General features: G+C 34.3%; 2 protein-coding genes across 3 annotated transcripts; one reads left to right on the plus strand and one right to left on the minus strand.

Annotated features, from left to right (window-relative positions):
* Positions 1-1,715: 1,715 nt before the first annotated feature.
* LOC110728711 (transcription factor IIIB 90 kDa subunit) lies at positions 1,716-6,007 on the plus strand. 2 transcript variants are annotated; one of them, XM_021908357.1, is made up of 8 exons: positions 1,716-1,972; positions 3,079-3,160; positions 3,256-3,335; positions 4,001-4,081; positions 4,290-4,340; positions 4,939-5,019; positions 5,235-5,288; positions 5,614-6,007. In XM_021908357.1, exons 2-8 carry the CDS (start codon positions 3,106-3,108, stop codon positions 5,824-5,826), a joined length of 615 nt encoding a protein of 204 aa, XP_021764049.1. In that variant the 5' UTR covers positions 1,716-1,972; positions 3,079-3,105; the 3' UTR covers positions 5,827-6,007. The 2 variants fall into 2 exon arrangements, with proteins under 2 accessions (XP_021764049.1, XP_021764055.1); XM_021908363.1 differs by lacking the exon at positions 1,716-1,972 and having other exon boundaries at positions 1,987-3,160.
* Positions 6,008-6,529: 522 nt separating this feature from the next.
* Positions 6,530-18,371, minus strand: LOC110728691 (serine/threonine-protein kinase TIO-like). Its single transcript, XM_021908333.1, has 22 exons — positions 17,869-18,371; positions 17,687-17,761; positions 17,298-17,390; positions 17,071-17,145; positions 16,798-16,890; positions 16,236-16,299; positions 15,884-15,968; positions 15,660-15,732; positions 15,508-15,576; positions 15,329-15,409; positions 15,139-15,244; positions 14,921-15,031; positions 14,339-14,477; positions 13,715-13,883; positions 13,007-13,105; positions 11,381-11,908; positions 10,139-11,287; positions 9,358-9,591; positions 8,375-8,518; positions 8,114-8,194; positions 7,795-7,983; positions 6,530-7,030 (listed from the first exon to the last, which is right to left on the minus strand). The coding sequence occupies exons 1-22, from the start codon at positions 17,956-17,958 to the stop codon at positions 6,785-6,787; spliced, it is 3,993 nt and encodes a 1,330-aa protein (XP_021764025.1). The 5' UTR covers positions 17,959-18,371; the 3' UTR covers positions 6,530-6,784.
* Positions 18,372-19,088: the final 717 nt, after the last annotated feature.

Genomic DNA, 19,088 nt, shown 5'->3' on the forward strand with positions numbered 1-19,088 from the left:
TCTAACTCTCTAAGGAGCCTTGACTGCTAATTTGATCCGGGTTGATATATATAGATATATAAGAGGTCAGGTTCTGATCCGATAGGACGCCTTCTCCTTACCTATAAAATAAAAAAAATAAAAAAAAAAACTCTATATAAATCCTCATGAGTAGTTTGGTTCATTTTGACATTCTCGTGAATAGTTAAGTCCCATATTTGATATCCTCGGATATAATAATTAACTAAAAAAATGCATTACATTGATTCAAGGATTATTTATGATGTTGAGCCGGTTCAACAATCTAATTCTAAAGAAATATGAATGTAACTATGTAATTGTTTACTTTTTAAGATTGAGTATGATATCTTTTTAAGAATGACAACAAGTTTCTTTAATAATTCATAAATAGAATCCGTTTTACAAATTTCTTTATTGCAACTTTACAATATTATAAGGCCCTTTTATACAAGCCTTTCTGTGGTCGCAATTCTCTTATTGTAGGAAATTATTTTGTGTGTACTTGATCAAATTGTGGCATGCATGCACCTTGCTTACTAAGCCAAATAACACCTTGCTTACTAAAATACAAAATAACAATAGTAACAAATAAAAACCATTACTAAATAATTGAAACATATTTACAGAAAATAATAGACAAAGCTAGGTCACCAAGCATTATATTGAGGCAGCAAATTGGAAATACATGCTCATTTCTTAAGGCACCCTATATTTATTCATTGAATCCCAAATTATATTAACAAAATTCGTCCTTTGGAAAAATTGGAGAGTCACATTTCTAATTATGGTTATAATAGGAGCTTAAGGTCACTATTTTTTCCATGATAATTCACTATCCATTTGTCCCTTGCTCCTTCTTTCAAAGGAAGAGAACTAGCAAATTAAAAGGTAAATTAAACTCAAGTGATAAATATATACTTTTGAAGTTTATCACAAATTCTTTTTTTAATTCTGTACATCGGATTATACATAGATTAATCATTATAGTTTACGATAAATCACAACATAAGCTTTGGGCACAAAACATGCAAAATTGTAGAGGAAGTATGAGCTAGACAACCTTGTATTCAAAGTGAAATACTCATAGAGCTACCAAAAATGACTTGGTAGCTTCATGCCTTCATGATTGGGTAATTGGATTCTCCCCTTAGAGCACTATAAATTAAATCAAACTAGCTTTAAAGACAAACAATAATCCAATTAACTCAAACTAGTGCATCACGAGTATTATACGAGTACCAATTTTAAAGACAGACTTCATATAATCATATTTATTATGAAGTAGTTATTAAAAGTGTAAATTGCAATTTTAGCTACGAGGAGCATGTTCTTATTGTACATGCAAAATAAAATTGGTTGAGTTAAATGGGTTTTTGTGTACATGTACGAATTAGTTTTTATATATATATACTCCCTCCGTCCCATAATATAATTCCTGTTTTCCTATTTTAGAGATTCAAAATGTTGTTTATTTTTCTATTTTTAGATAGTATGTAAAGACCATTATATCCCTACTTTTTTTTAACTTTATTCATTGTACTTTCTAAATTAACCTTGAAGTTTGCACATGCTTTGTACTTTTTTCTACTTTCTTTCTCTAATTTTTGTCTATAATTGTACTTTTCACTTTTATTAATGTACCTCATCCACTTTCTCCTCCTATTTCTTAAATAACGTGAAAAAACACAAACAAGAAGTATATTATGGGACGGAGGGAGTATATATATTTTAAATAAAATAGTTAGGTTAATTAGATAAGGAGTAATAGATACTTACCTTATATGACCCATTTAAGAATGACTCCGACCCAACCGTATTCAAATTTTGACCCAACCCATCAATAATCCGACCCACTTTCTTTTTTACTCTAGCTAAAAAGTGAAAAATCAATTAATCGAACTGAAGCCATATCACACTGTTCAGTTCAATTACTCGTCTCAATTTAGCAGGGCGAATCTCCTCTGAAACCCAGGTAATCCTCTCTCTCTCTCTTTTTTTTTAAATTTTTCTTTTTTTAATTAGTTCTTGTCTGCAATTATTGGGAGGATCCAAGAAATTATATTATGGAAAATTAATCAAAAACAACTGTTATTGTATGAGTCTATCTATGAATGATTACATGAATATATTGTTGAATTTTATGTGCCCTTTTCCTGTAATTTACATTATGATGTTCTATTTTCCACATAATATATTCTGTAAGAATTGTCATACTGCTAAGTAGTTTTTTCTTGGGATTTTTTTGTTTTGGAAGTTTGAGCATATAAATTTGGTATCTTGATGGGTATGAATGCTGAATTATGCTGTTTGTTAGAAGGGATTTATTGGAAAATGGAAGAAAATTATCGAGGAGATTTCGGCCCTTTTTGGTTGGGAGGAATTGGGAGGAAAAGAAAAGAAAGGAAAGGTAAAACATAGATTCCTATGTTTGGTTTTAAAAATTAAATGGGATTTGATAGGAAATGAAGGGAAATGAAAGGAAAGCTCCCTTCACAAAATCTTCCCTTTCCTTTCCTCCCAAAATTGGAGGAATTTGGGAGGAAAGAAAGAATTTAAATCTATTAAACTTAAAATTGGTTTTCCCTTCCCTTTCTTTCCTTTACTAATGTCATACCAAACAATAGATTCCTCTCAATTCCCTTCTTTTACTAATATCAAACCAAACATTAGATGATATAGTTTCTTTCCTTTCCCTTCTCTTCCTTTCTTTTCCCTTCCCTTCCTTTCCCTTTCTTTCCTTTACTAATATTGAACCAAACATTCGAGAAAGTTCTTGACTTGTCCTTATATTAAGTTGTTGGGCACATTGCATTGTTTTTGTGAATCATATAGGAGAAAGGATGTATGTTGTCATTGCCCTGCATTTAAATTACTTTCCAGACATTGTTAGCATTGGTTTTGAATTGTCTTAGTGTAGTAGCCATATTGAATTATTGTATTTCATAACACTGGTATAAAGGGATGAACTGTTTTTTTTTTTTTGCTTATGTAGTCTTTGATTGATTAAGAGTAAAATGATAGTGTGTTGGATCATCCATGTTAAGCTGTTTGATCTGAAGTTTGATTCTGTTATGCTAGCTCGTGTTTCGTTGCCTTGAGATAGACATGGACGATGTCAGTGTATCTAATAGCGAACTGTTGGAAACGACTGATTCTGAAGGTAATTTAGGCTTCATTTACAATGTCTGCTCATTTTATGATACCTTGTATCCTAAACCACTACTTTTTGTAATCAATGAAGAGTTCTTTGTGCAGATGATACAACCGACGTTTCTGATGACAAATTGCATAAGGAAGGTGAATCAGAGAGCCTTTCTGACATTGATGATGCAGAGGTCAGTGGTACTTGCTAATTTCACTGCATGACTCTACCATTATGTGATTCAATTTAGCTTTTTTCTGTTGAAAAAAAACAAGGCAATACTTTGGTGTTCTTCACTGGAAACTCACCACTGTCATTGCGCCACAACTTCCAGGAGTTAACATTGCATGAGGTAGAATTGTATCATTTATGAGGGGCAAGGGCAATGTAACAATCAACATCCAATATACTCTACTTTAAGTCCACATTTGTTCTCCTAATGTTGCTTTCCCATGAAGCCTATTTATAGAGAGCTCATAAGAGGATATTGTCGAGTCAATATTGGCCTTCTTCTGATATCCTGCCGATTGACTCTGTAATCTTGAAAAGAACATCAGACATTGACACTGAACTTAATTGTGGTGTGGCAAGCATTGAACATGCATTATCTTTTTTTTTTATTTTTGTCTTCCATATCCTCTTACGTTTGTGGGTTAATTTCTGAGGATTTTAAGAATTTTGAGAAACAATAGCAACAAGTTGATTATAACATATTATATGTTTTCAAGTGACATGTGTACATAATATACCTGAGCCTTGTAAATCAGTGTTTCTAATTGTCTTTTTTTATGCTTTTTCTACTGCATAATGTCCTTTTTGGTGACTAACAAATTAGTCCAATGATGAGGATTTTTTTAGGTTGGCAGCTACTTATATGATGAGAAAGAGAAGCATTACAGGAAACAAATTTGGGAAATGATGAATAAAAAGTATCTTCAGGTAATCTGATATTTTATGTCATCATTCACCATGTTGTCCATGTACTAGCTTCAATATCTATGGCTGAACATGTAGTTTGCACTAATTAAGGAAGAGATCATATTGATCAGTCTGATGTGGAATTGACTGTCACTCTTTGATCCTTGTTTACTGAGCAAAGTAAGTAATCTAAACACATTCATCAGCTTATATCTCTGTCTGCATGCAGGAACAAGCCGAAAGAGTTGCTGCAGCTGCTAATGGTACAAAATTCAAAAGGGTGAGTTCTTTCAAATATTTTGTATCTTTATTGCTCTTGCACACTTCAGCTCCAAGTGCTTTCTTGTCACTGTTTTCATATTTGACCAACTAGTGGAAATGTTTTCTCATAGATAACATGAACTAGAAATTCAATTTAATCATGAATTGGATAGTGATAAGCTCAGACCATTTCTTCAGGTCAAATTTTGTTTTGGAGGTTGTGAGCTTGGTCATACAGGATTCCAAAAGTTTGGAAGTAATACTTGGGTTCTGGAAATGTGTAACCAGCGATAGAAGGAATCTCCTGCTTAAAATGTAAGGATTTCTGCTATTAAGTTGTAATGACGTGTTAAAACTATCAAATTTTCACACGATTATGCGTGGAGATACAAATCGAGGCTCTAGAAAGCTATATACTTGTCTTTTTTTTAACACTTTTCCACATTCTTATTTGGGTGTGTGTGTTGGGGAGGGGGGGGGGGGATAACCAACCTCAACTATTGTTCAGGGTATGAGTGTATCCTATAGCTTTTTATATTAGCCTTGATTGATTTTTTTGGCTAGGATATTCTTGTAACGTCTATTCCTGCTGCTTATCATGGACAAATTATTTGCAGGAGCTCAGAAATAAGAGGACAACAGGTGTAAAGAAATCCCAGTCTACATCTAAAACAACTAGTCCAACATCGCCTAAGAAGGTATGTGTGCATTTTAAAAGAAAAGTTTTCCATTAAATTAACAGACTATGAGCCGCCATATTTTCACAAAAAAATGGAGCCTGCATTCATTTGTATGTACCTTAGTAATATTGTGAATTATCTGACTGAATGTAGAACTGTACCTTACTGACGCGGTTACTCATGTAATTTACTGTATTATGCCTGAATCTTATTTATGTATGATTGTTCTTCAGAGGCCCAACTCCAGAATCAATTATGACGCACTGTCCAAAGTCCTAGATGAACCTGTAAGTTTTGGATTTGTTAAGTTTCGCTTTTTTTTAAAGCTTGGATTACTATGTACATTTCATATGTTATTTAAGAATCTGGTCATGGTAGAAAGCTCTGTAGGCCTGTAGATTCTTTTGAACTCCTTTTCACTTTCTGGTTGTTTTGAATTTTCAGGGAAAGGGGGGATTATCAGAAAATTCATCCATTATGTTTCATCTTCTGGCAATGATTTTTTTTTTCTTTATTTTTTTAAAAGTTTTTTGTACTGTTGATTATTATGTACTATAAATCACTGTCTTGATTCCTTTATAGCAACATCTTAATGCTCTGCTTGCTTAACAGCTGCCTTCAGATAGTTCAAAGAAGAGGCGGAGTGAACCAACTTTGGACAAACATGTGGGCGAAAGTTCAATTGGAACTCAGGTGAATGATGATGCAGGAAATGAAACCGAGGATGAAGAAAATGGCCGGGAAGATCATTCAAACTATTCAGAATATAACAATCAAGAGGATGAGTACGACTACTATGATGATAATGATGATGGGTTCTTTTAAACTTCTTACTTAGTTTGGTTTCCTTGAAATTTGTAAGGAGCCTTAAAGTCTTGTACTTTGGAACTATAGTGTAGATTGATATACACAGGAGAAAAAGAAATAGGTAACATGGCCACCATATTATGGCATATTATTTGTCCTTGCAACTCTGATTGTTGATGTTGTTTTAAAGTTCTGTTGAGGATCTGTTGCACTTTTGATCATAGAAACAAAGTTCTGTCTAAGGCGGGGCATTTTTGAGTGATCTGTGGCTTTGATACACGGATATGCCTTATAATCGTTGGTGTCACAATTATAAATTTGGAGTTTGTTTAATGTCATTATATTGATATGCAATAACCACAACTACCACACTTGGCAATTCTCTTTTTGGTATTCCCTGCATTTCTAAAATTCTCAATTATGAAATTACCTTTATACGAAGTATATAGAACTACAAATCTTCTGTTCTTCTAAGAAAACTTGCATAACAATACTCCCAATACTCAAGGAGGTTCTACTATAACATGATACCTAACCTAATACGCTGGAAAACCAAAGCCCTAAGTAATACAGTTTCGGAAACCAGCAGAATGAATAACAAGCCTTCGAGTGAAAGCAGCTGGTTTTTTAATTGATGTATGAAGTAAGTTTTTTATACAGAAAATTACTATCTAGGCCACGTATTTCAACAATCTATGAGAGGTTTTGAATGTATTATAAATTAGTGATGCTGATAATTAATATTATGGTGATCTTCATATATATTACCAAAAAGCATATGTACAATGATAAAGAGTTGGCATTCCACTCTGATACAAGGAAATTTCATCCAGAATCCTTTACATTTTATCTCATAATTCTGTCCAAAGCTGCATCGCATCTTGTTGCTGGCACCAATTTATCAGGGTGAATCTCCGACTGTTGTTGATTGATATGCTACTTCATGGGCACGTAAGTCCTATTTATAAGTCAGGGTTCAAACTCCATTGGCTTTATCATAAATTAAGGATGCATACTTGGCTATAGAATCTTCAGGTGATTGACGAAGTTGTGCTACCACAGGAAACAGCTCTGAAGCACGAATGCACTGCCTGCAAGGTGAGTGTGCACACATTTTCGCCAGAGCAAAGAGAACAATTTTCAGGGGAGACTCATTCACAGCATCCCTTCTCGGAGGATTCAGGGCTACTGTAGAGCACTCTGAGACCACCTTAAGTAAAGCCTGCAGAATTGTAAGCAGATATGAAAGTGAAAATTATTATTTTAAACAGAAATGCAATAAGTCAAAGCATATGTTACTTGAGGAACCATTATGTATTAACATAAATACTTGCAAAACAAAACAAACTTGAGTGAGAAGATCTCAGAGTAGCTTTTCATTGACATTTCAAAATCATATTCTAACATGATTATTCTGCCCTCTATATTGGTCTATAAAGAAGCATATGCAATTCAACAATATATATATGTTTCATATTGATAATAATGGATTTTTAATATGACACTATTTTTATGGATAATTAGTACAGGAACTTTTTTAATACAACTAAACCTGTAATTTTTTCTCCAACCTTATTCAATTGAGAAACACTGAAGTCTGAGACACCAAACAGTGAAAAAAGTCCAAAATTTACTTCCTCTACTCTTCATTATATCCTCTCAATCACCTTTTCTAATTTCATATTATTCGTCCCTATGAAATACCACAACAATAGAACCTTCCATTTTTATATACCATTGAGATTTTACAGACATTTATTAAAAAACAAAAAACATTATAACAGTATTAGCTATGGAAGAATAGGTTCTGCACGTATAATATAAAGACAATTGTTAAAAACAAAATGGGGCAATGAGATTCGACCAGTGTCATTCCTTCCTCTTAAAGCCCACTCCCCAACCAGACCAAGACCAACAGTTGCAGATAGAATAACCAAGAACAACCTTAAAGCAAGCATATTATTATTAAAATGTAATGAACCAAACCTGTATAGCACCATTAGACACAATGTCTTCGCAGAGTTCATTGGAATTGCGAATGAGATTGCTTAGAGCACCAGCAGCATTAGCTTTTGTCTTATCCTCCTCAGGAGAAAGCAGCAGATTCGTTAGTTGAGGTATGGAACTTCTAAGTCCTTCGTACAACAAATTATTATGGTAAGCTGCATTTCCAATCTGAAACAAAAAAAAAGTAACATTCATATCATAGAACTCTGACAATACAAAGATGGTAGTCAAAAGTAAATGTACACTAGTGGCAGCAGCTATGTAAAGCACGATAATAGTTGAAACGGACAAAACTTACAGCAAAACAGGCAAATTTCCTAGTACGCTTGTCTTGGTCAGCACATCGATCGATGAGTAGACTGATGATACCATGCCTTGCCTAAACATCAAACAATCAGGAAACACACACTAACACATATGGAATAAACTATTAATTAAAGAATGCCAGGAAGAAAATCATGCCATCACAAATCATTTAGCTAGGAAGGAAAACCCTGTTAGCATAAGGATTGATTGACATAAAAATACTAAAAGCGGCAAGTTCCAGTCTAAAACCTACCAGTGAATCATAAAAGTAAGAGCTATATCGACACATATTTCCTAAAGCACTGCAAGCCTTTGCACGTAAATCAGAATCTTCAGAAGTGAGGAACTCCTTTAAGCGTGTCAAAATGTTTGCCTTGTCGATGTATTCATAGAAACCCTGCAAAGCATACACAACACAATATTTGAATCCAGACTATATGTTATTTCTTTTCTCAACAGATAAGGACAATCTTAAGCTGTCATCTATGCATACATTTAAGACTTAAGAGGGATGGTGAGAGCTTCAAACAATCAACAAAACAACTACTAGTTTTTTAAGTTAGGAAAAGAAATTTCTCATCTTTTAGTTTAGTGTGCAGATTTGTATTCTATAGCCCAAAAGGCCCCGAAGAGTAATAGTTATGCTTTGAATGAAGGCATTATGTCAGTTGACGTATATGGCAGTCAAGTGTGTTCCAGAAGACATTATTTACTCAGGAAATAATGTTGGGGAGCCTGAGCACAAGGCAAAGCTAGGCCCCAGGCACATATTCCATATTCAAAAGACGCAAATAAAATAGTTATGAGTCTTATGACACCACCCTGCAGATTGTGGAGATGGTAAGCAGAAGTTTCATTTAAAAAAATTATCATATGACAGCAACAGAATCCATGAACTCTTTCAAGTAAACAAAAAAAAGAAAAAGTAACATGACTAGGTCTCAGAAGATCGCCTCAAGAACCTTTTGATACATTTAATGCAATTTAGTAGAATCGCTTGATCTAGTCTCTAGAGCCATGAAGTTGTTAATCCTCTAGCATGTCAAGTTGACAGAGCCTAGTGTCTCAGGTGAACATTTGCGCTTTCTAAAATACTGGTTCTACACTTATACAACAATCTACAGGCAGCAATTTGATATTTATGAATAGAAGCTGTAGAACTGAAACCCAATGCCAGAATAATTCTTCAAATAAACCACAATAAATACAAGAATCTGATTTTGTAAAAGAGATAACCTTGTCCATGCGTGCTAGTTCAGAAACTATCATGAGAACATCCAGGATGACCCCTTTAGGACATGAACCATCAAACAATCTTCTTATTCTGGAAGCTTCTAGCATCCCCTTCCCCACAAGATGAATGGCTAATGGTTTATGGCTGGTCATTTTTGCAAGAAACGCCACTGGTCTTTGCATGTCCTTCAACTCCAAACCATCAGCACATCGCAAAATTATGATAGGTATCCCTGCCTGCAACCAGGAAGAGAGAAAAAAATATGAAAAAGTTAAGGGAAAGCATAGAAGCCAAAGAAGGAAAATTGGCAAAGCTTTCAAGAAGTTGCTTTGATATGATATACTTCATACTTGATGCTTATTTCTAGCAATACTGTGAAAGATGCATAGACAGCAGCTAAACAACATATAACTCATTACCCATGCATGTGCAACAGTGAAAGAGTCAAAGAGATACATTCATTTATACTTTTTCTACTAATGCACTCCATGTACTGCAATGAGTTCATGGAGAACAGCAGTAAAACCACATATAACTCATTGCTCATGTACGTGAGCGTGATAAGTATTCTTCCTACAAAAAGACAAGTCATTCATTTTCATTCTCAGTTCAGAACATGCAGGATAATGGAAACTACACATATAGATTATCAAAAAAAGAACCATAAATTTGCTTCTGCAGCAATTCACCAAATAAGGTAACTCACAAACTAACGTTCAGGAAAATAAAATAAGACAAACAGCCGCACATTTAAGAAAAAGAAAAGGTAAAAGATTATCTAACCTCTAAAAGAATCCTTATGTACTTTTCCATGTTTTCCTTGATTGCTTTCATAATCTCTGAGTCTTTGCTGCATACTTTCGCACCAGGTGAGCCTACATTAAGGAGATGCCCACTGCTCATGGAAGCAGTGGTGGATGGCAAACCAGTAGCACTTTGAACAGCAACAAAAGGAAAGGCCAATAAATCTATCACAGCATTTATAATATCCCTCAATCCACTCTTTCCCCCACCAGGCCCCGCCCAAGTTTTAAGGAGCTTCAGATGAGCATCAGAAACCAAGTCACGAATGCATTCAACATGTTCATTCTGCAGTAATATCTGTCGAAAAGTTGCAGAGCCACCTGGAAGGCAATGACTTAGGCAAGAAATAGCCCACAGAACTCCAATAGGAGATAGCCCAACTCGATCACAATCTGCTGCATGAGAATCAACAACAGGATTGTTGCCCAGAAAATCTATGAGAAGTTGTGGGAGTCCACTAGCACAAAATTGTTGGACAGCTAAAGGTCCTCCCAATTTTAATCTACATTCAAGCAAGCCAACATATCCATCCCTCAGCCCATGCCAGTGAGAAAGCATATATGTGGCATTGCAGTTGCCCTCATGCTCAACTCTATAATTCATTTTGAGAAGGTCACAAAGAGTAGCAGTTCGAGGGATAAATGGCATTGCAATATCAAATAATGAAGACTCAGTTGAAGTTCCAATCCCAAGAGATAAAATAGATGCATAGGCTAGCATGGCTGATGCACAATGAGGGTGAAACGAAGATGGAACTCCATCATCACAAGAAAAAAGTTGAGCAATTGATGAAAGCCTTGCCTGCTGTTTCTTTGAAGAAGAAGTCAGAATAGATGCTGAGTGTCTTTTCCCATGTGACTTGAAAGATTGAGCTATCGTAGAAAGCAGCAAACATGAATGTAAAGCAAGCCCATGAGGATTAGCCAATTTGCACTTCGAGCCATTAGCTTCACTAATTTGTGAATTTTTGTTCAAGGATGATCCGCAAAGAGATATTATGGAGAATATCTCAGAAACAAGCGTGTGATCCCCTCCACCACTTACCTCAGTTGTGCCAGGCAAAGAACTAGGAGGACCACAAAGCACACTCGGAACTAATCCACTGCGCATAGAACACCTCAGTAGAAGCTGGAAAAAAAGGAAACTTTGTTATCAGCAATAAACTCCCAGTTCACCTAAAGGATGAAAGAAAGAATAATGAACCAAAGGCTAATATCAAACCTGGATACCAGCAAAGAGCACGGCTTCATTACGCTGACGAAGGCAGTATAATATAGCACAGTGAACTGGTTTGGAATCTAGAAATGCTCTCGTAATAGCATCAAGAACCTTCTCACAGTCAGTTCCAACATCTGGAGACCTGTCGTTCTCTCCGATATCAAGTCGGACTAATGAATGGCTGCGCAAAGAAGTGAGTGGAAATGTCCCAGATTTGTCTTTGAGGGAAAAAGTCTCCAATGCATTAATTAAAAACCAAAGAGCTCTGCACCCTTCTGCAGCAACACGTGACAAATTAGCGGAACCTGAAATCATACTTGTTCCTGAAGCTGCTAAGCACACACAAAGGTGATCAACCAAACCACTTGTTTTGGCATGATCAAGAATTTGCTTCAATATATCAATAGCTTTAGAAGGTCCAGAAGGAGAAAATGTTTTGATAGCCGAAGTAACTTGATTTAACATGACTGCAATAGAGGAGGTAGATTCATATAGAACTCTACCACTCGAATCTTCAAAACTACTAACAACCTGTCAACAAAAAATTTCAGATTTGAAAACTCACTTTCAGTTAGCTGAAGTACTTACATAGAATGAAATGGACTAGCACAAAACAATATGCTACAGTATTCTTTAAAGTAATTCCACTTCTTAAATGACCACATATCAAGCATAAAGACATATTCTATAACCTTGCCAACAAACAAGGGTGACATAATTTTGACAGATCAATAAACTTACCTCATAAGGTTGCAAGAAATTATTCAAATAAAAACTCGATTAATAAGTTGAATAATAATAATGAGAACCAAGAAAAAGAGAATATGTAAATTTCTTACTAATTTATAAGCAGTTGATTGAGAATATAACAGCATATGAGAATAGACCTAACAACTATACCGATTAAGCACCACCAACCTAAGCAATTAACTTTTACAGAGAAGCTAAGACAAATCTTCCAGCATAGAATAGCGCCCCCCCCCCCCCCCCTCTCCCTAAAAAAAAATAAAAAAATAAAAAAAAATAAAATAAAATAAAAATTGCTCCAATATCTAATGCAATTTACTACTTCTTCTGTTTTTTTTTAGTTCACACCATTTTACTTTTGCACTGTTCAAAAATTACACTTTGACTAGCTTTTATGATTTATAGTTACGATAAAACATAGTCATGTGGGATCTTGTTTGAATCGTCTCAATGTATATTTTATTAATATCCACTTTTAATAATTTTACAATATCGATAATTAGAGATATTAATCGTTAAAATAGTGTTTTGGCAAGCGTGATAATAAAAAGGTGTCAACTAAAAAAATGAAGGTAGTATGACTGAAGCACAACACCAGAACACCTATCGGCCAATGTTCTTTGGTATAAAAAAAAACTTGATACATAAATACACAAGTGGCTTCAAAATGGTAAAGCATCTTTCTTATACATGCTATAATCTCACAAGTATACAGCTGTGCAAATCCATCATTAAGCTAAAATGTGAACAAATAATCCCATGCATTAACTTTTTAAAACGATTTGTATCAAATGCAATGCTTATAAGTAAATTAATCACAAGTTATTGCGTCAATAACATGTCTAAAAACAGTAAAAACATGCTGGAAATTTAGAAGACTACCTGTAAAAACAATTCAACAAGCGCAACCCACTGGGTAAAAAATGAGCTCCCAAAGCTGTCCCCACCACCATCAATTAATCTTCTAATAATCAAGAAACTCTGCACAGACAGAAAGCACTCATCAATTATGGAATTCTGCTCATGAAAATAGAGTGGGGAGAGAGAGGTCTCTATATCTGATGAGATGCAAGAACATATATTTAAAAAAATGAAATTTTAAATCAAAGCTAATGATTTTGTTAGATGTTAAATATGGCAGAAACAAACGACTTCCAAAATCAAAAGAAAATCACTAGTCAATTAAGTCTGTGCTTTTGGGTCCGTAATTAGTATGTTCTTCCCATGAGTGTTATGGAAGCAGGGCCTAAAAAGCAACATTAAACTGAATATGTGCACAATTGCACATAAGAATGCACAATAGCACATAAGTGATAAGAATACATAATAATTCAGGATACTCATTGGTATTTCCAACAATGTCCAGTTACAATGATGCATATGAGTATATGAAAAAAACATTCAACCAATAATTAGAGCCAAAAGATTTGTGGATTGGTATTTGGTGCATATAGATGCAAATAATTAAACACTTTGACGGAAGAAACTTTTCAAGAAATCTAGAACATTTCATTTCTGAGAACAGGAGCTGTTAATACTCTTTTGTAGATGTTGGTGTCTAGTTCCAATAAAGAAAAAACAAACATATACCTTAGCAATCAAGTCATAAGCATCGATCTTTTTTTGGCTAAGAAAAGCAGAAGTCAGTCCAAGAAGCTCAAAAATTATTTCATCCCGACTGGTATGTGTGACAGCATCTGCTGCAACTAAGTTTGAAAGTATTCTCAGTGACTGATTCAAATTCAAAATGTCTTCCTTCCTGCCAAAGTTAGAAAACAGAATTTATTGTTATATTGCATAAAGCCATATCCAGCAAGAAACAATTTTTTAGCACATCTAGACATCTATCTCTAGTGGCATTCCCACTAAGGCATGTTGTTATTCTGATGTTCAAGATGTTGAAGGCTTGAAGCTACTTATAAGAATATTTTTTGTTTGATAAAAAGTAAGAAATAAATGCATTTTTCATTATTACAATTAATAAAAATCTTGTATAATTACAACTAATGCTATTGACGTAATCAAATGTGAACATAAAACAAAATGAAAAATGTTTTTAAAAAAAAATTAAAAAAAAAAAAAACTCAGATAACTACTATTCATATAAACCTTGTATAAAGATTATAGAATAAACTAGACCAAATTTTGGTCCAACAAACATATACCATCAAATTGAAGCTATGACAACAGCAAAGAGGTCAAAAATTCCTTTACCTGATAGAGTTCCCCATTGCTTTAGAAAAACTTTTAAACGGTTCCAGAATGAGTGCCAGGGCCTCCTTTTTTTGGCCTATCACTTTTGCACCTTTGACAGTGCGAGAACTGTTTTCCAGTCTATCTACTGTTTGACTGCCTATATAAAGGGTTCATATACTACATAAGTGAACATAATAGATAGCTACAAGTAATAATAATGGCAGTTACTTAAAACAGAAAATATTCAAAATAGATACAAACAGTAGCAGCAAGTTAATGATGCAGTATACATGTCAAGTGTATGTGTATGTGTATTAAATATAACAGATTTATTAGTGTACCACTCCTTTAAATAAAGGTGGTAAGGAATGATATTTACGAGAAGACATAAATTTGAATGTTATCTTTTCAGTCGAAATTGAATTGAGAGGCAACATGTACTAGATTCAAAATAACAGACGTAAGGTGCTCATATGACCAAAGAGATCCCATTCATATTATATGCATCAGCAGCCAAACAATAATTAAAATGAATTCAGATTAAAAATTTTGTCAATAGGACAACTGAACTCTAGCATAGTATGATAAGATTATAGTAACCTGTAGGCTCAAGAGATGGCTCTGTCAAAGCCATGTCGGACTCATTTGGTTGGTCATCACGAAGGCCTGATGAATTTTCATTATCAGAAGCACAAGGAGTATTATTTATACCTGTGGCAGTAGCAATTAATACAATTCAGAAAACCAGGATTGGCTAACAAACTAACAGTAAGCTAATGGTAGCAGATTGATGAACATGATGAATGATAAGGCCTTACTTTCAGGAGTGATCGTGTTAGAGCGCACTGGCAGGGGAATATTTGGAGCTTCGCCTTTCCGAGAAGCTACGCACCCCGTTGACAGGTTTGTAGGAGAATGCAACTCCTGAGGAAAAATTAAAAGAAGACCTATATTAATTTGCTATAATAACTTGAAAAATGCTCCACAGGCAAAATAAGACTATCGTACCCTAGTCTCCAAGTCAGCTGAAGAATCTTTAATAAATGGGTGCTCAAGAAGGCCAGGCCAAGAGAGCCTTTGTTGTGGGACCTGATTCCCAAAAATATTAAATAGAAAAAAATCAGCATATGTTCCAGTCTGATTATTCAGAGGACTAAGAAGAAAAGAAAAGTAAGGATGTAAATAACCTTATTAAGTAATCCTTTCAAGAAGCTTTTAAATTCTGGACTCATATTTTCCGGATATTTAACTGGGTCCTGCAAATATAAGGTAATAAACTCATGTTTCTGCAGGGCTGTAATTTTATATTCCTGATAGCATCAACTAATTATAGATGTACCTTGATTATATGCCGTATAAGCGCATAAACTGAGTTGGTATAAAATGGAGGTTGGCCTACAAAAAGTTCATACCTGGTGCACTGGCAAGTTAGTAAACTCAAGCTTGATCAACTTACTCCTACACATAATTTTAAGGTAGGTTGTATGCCAATAACATCATTCGGGGGGTTGAGGTGAATTGAGTATGCACAAAATTACAGCAAATTAATGTCGAGGTACGCACAAAATCACTCCAAGAGACCACAAGTCAGCTGTGTGATTGTATGGCTGTTCGCGAACAAGCTCAGGAGCCATGTACAACGGAGTACCTGAAACAGTCAGATGCATAAATTGAGCAAAAGAGTTAACAGTAAAATAATTTGTGAATAAAAGACCAACTTCTATAACTCCTTTTCTTTTTGCATTCTTTGGACCTGATGGAGAGTTAACAAGGGTTTTGACAATGTAAAAGAAAATCATCTGAAGAGCATAAACAGAAATTAAGTCCACAGAAATACAAGAAAAAAGTATTTGCATCAACCATAATGAACTTGGAAATTAGATTACTAGCAAAACAAACAAATCACAAAGCTGACCTTTGATGGAGCGAAGTACAACAGTGTTCATTGACATGGCACGAGCAAATCCAAAATCACAAAGCTGGAGTAAAGATGAAAAAATATAAGATAATGCAAAGTTCAGAAAGGAAATTGGCAATACAGTCATTACTGAACATCAAATGTTACCCAATCGCCTAAACAAAAGTGATCACCCCCAACAAGGTAAAGGGACTAGATGTCTGAAGCCTTACCCCTATGCTTACAGCTCATAAAATTATGAATTGTTTTCAATTGACCTTTAACATGAAATGCAATGACAATTAAAGGCTCAAAAAATTACTGAGACATTCCAAACAAGTACATTATGAGCAAATAGTAAATCTTTGTCTCCAAATTGGACAACTATGGAGTTATAGTCATATCCATTAGACTATGAAAATATAAATATAAACTATGAAAAGCTCAGAAAATAATGATTCTTCAACAATAAATATAAATTACCAAAAGAAAATGAGGGTGGAAATTATGAATAGCCAAAAAGCCAAAAGTAAATATCATACAAAAAGTGAAGTAAACAGATAGCTCCTGAATACCTAACCTTAACAATGGAGCCTGAACCAATAAGAATATTTTGCGGCTTCATGTCCCTGTGAATAATTCGGTTGGAATGCAAGTAATGCAGTGCTCTCACCTGAATATTTGACCAGCAAAAACAACCATAAACCTATTCATTCACTTCAAGCAGAAATCTATCAAGCATCACAGGGTACTTCAGTTCTAGGCTTCTAGCCTCTAGGGAAAAATCGAAAATAGAAGCTGAGAGCCACTTTGAAGACAAAAATAATGAATAAACTAAGTAATGAAATTGTACCAACTGCTTTGCAATTGCTTGAACTTGTTCTTCAGGCAGACACTTATCATCCTCAAGAACCTCAAAAAGTTCACCCTAGACAATAAAAAATGAAATCCATCACACAAAAATATACTGATGAAACACAAATTATTTCAGGTCAAACACTATTCTTACAGACAATTGTGGCAATGACATGCACTTGCAATTTGCCTTTCAGAAGTATGAAAATGGGAGGAGAAAAAAACCTGAGCAAATTCTGTGACTACACAGAATTCTTGTGCAGTCTCAAACGAGTCGAGCATTTCTATAATATTCTCATGTTTAAGCTTTCTGAGTATCTGGAATTCACAAGAAAACAAGAGTCAGTTCTAATGAACGATTATGTCATATAATTTCAACTTTAATACTCCATAATGTATAGTTATCTTCATCATTTGCATAGCACTTTTACTGTCGTATTTCCATTTTTAGATCAACCATATACATATGATGACTCAAAATTACACTAATTAAGAAAATTCAACAGTAATTGAACTTAAACTTCGAAATCTAAACCCAAAGTTATACGAAGTACGTAGTTTTTTGCCATTTTTTAGTATGATTTTAATTATTAAAAAAAAATATCAAAAATCACCTCAATTTCCTGCCGAAGATTATGAAGATCTTTATCACTCTTCCCATGTTTCATTATAAATTTCATAGCAACAGTCTGCAATTTTACAAACCCACATCAATAATCAATCTGCCAATCAAAATGTATAAACCCTAAAATCAAAAAATCAAACTAAAAGTTCACCCAAAAAAAACAAAAATTACCTGGCCTGAGTATTTTCTTCTTCCCTTGTAAACTTTCCCAAAAGAACCTTCACCAACAAGCTCAATCACATGATAGTTTTCGACGCCCATTTCTTCCGATTGTTGACGCAATTTGATGAATATGCTTGAAATCAATAAGCTTAAAGTTGGAATTTAGTTGTAATGCGATCGTAATTGCAGTAATTTTGAGTTAGGGTTTGCGAAATCCTGCGTTTGGGGGTGATTGAGGGATATCCGTTAACTGTGGAGTAAAGTAATGGATTTTTTGAATTTTTGCCGCTCTCTTGATTTTCAATTTTGTCGAGTACTTCTATAGAGTGTCATCTTATGTGTTTGAAATTGGGGTAGTTAAACGTCACTCTCAAATTACTAGGCGTCACTCACATTTTTTCCTTAAAGTTCCGTATTTAACCCTCGTATATAAATACTTACTACACTCACTCGTAACACTTACAAAACATTTTACGCTCGATAAACTTAAAATTCTTAAATTTTAAAAAAAAAACAGAAAATTCACAAAAGTAACTAATATTAACTAATAATACTAATACTAATTACTCAAATTACCACAAAAATAATAATAATCACAATAAAAATTATAATATCATACAAAAATTACATTAATAAATTTGATTAATTAATTTCAAAAAAAAATTAATCGTTTTTATTAATTAATCAATAAAAAAAAATATTGGACATCCGCCTAAAAAATCTGGATCCTCCATGGTGGATCCACCTAAAATTTCCGGATCCACCATGGAAGATCCGAAAATTCTAGGCGGATGTACAGAATTTCCGAATCTTCCATGGTGGATCCGGAAATTTTAGGCGGATCCAACATGGAGGATCCGGATTTTTTAGGCGGATGTACGCTTTTCAAAAAATAAAAAACAAAAATTCGAGGACTTGCAGAATCCTCCGACGATGCCTCCGGGGACGATCGTTGTCATCATCCATCGTCCTAAACCCGTCGCTAAAGCTTAATAAATTTTTTTAAATAAAAAAATCGAATTTTTGGTGGTGGACTCGGGAATTTTGGGTTGGATGTGGTGAGCTCAGGAATTTTTTTTAACCAAGTAGTGGATCGAATGTGCCTCTGGAATAATATTAAAATGCTCGGGAATCTTTTTAACCAAGTGGTGGAGTCTTATATAGTCTAAGTTATTGGAAAGGGCAATATGGTCCTTTCATGTCAAAATGGGAGCGACACTTGGTAAATT

The sequence above is a fragment of the Chenopodium quinoa genome, unplaced genomic scaffold (assembly GCF_001683475.1).
Source record: "Chenopodium quinoa cultivar QQ74 unplaced genomic scaffold, ASM168347v1, whole genome shotgun sequence".
NCBI lineage: Eukaryota > Viridiplantae > Streptophyta > Magnoliopsida > Caryophyllales > Amaranthaceae > Chenopodium > Chenopodium quinoa.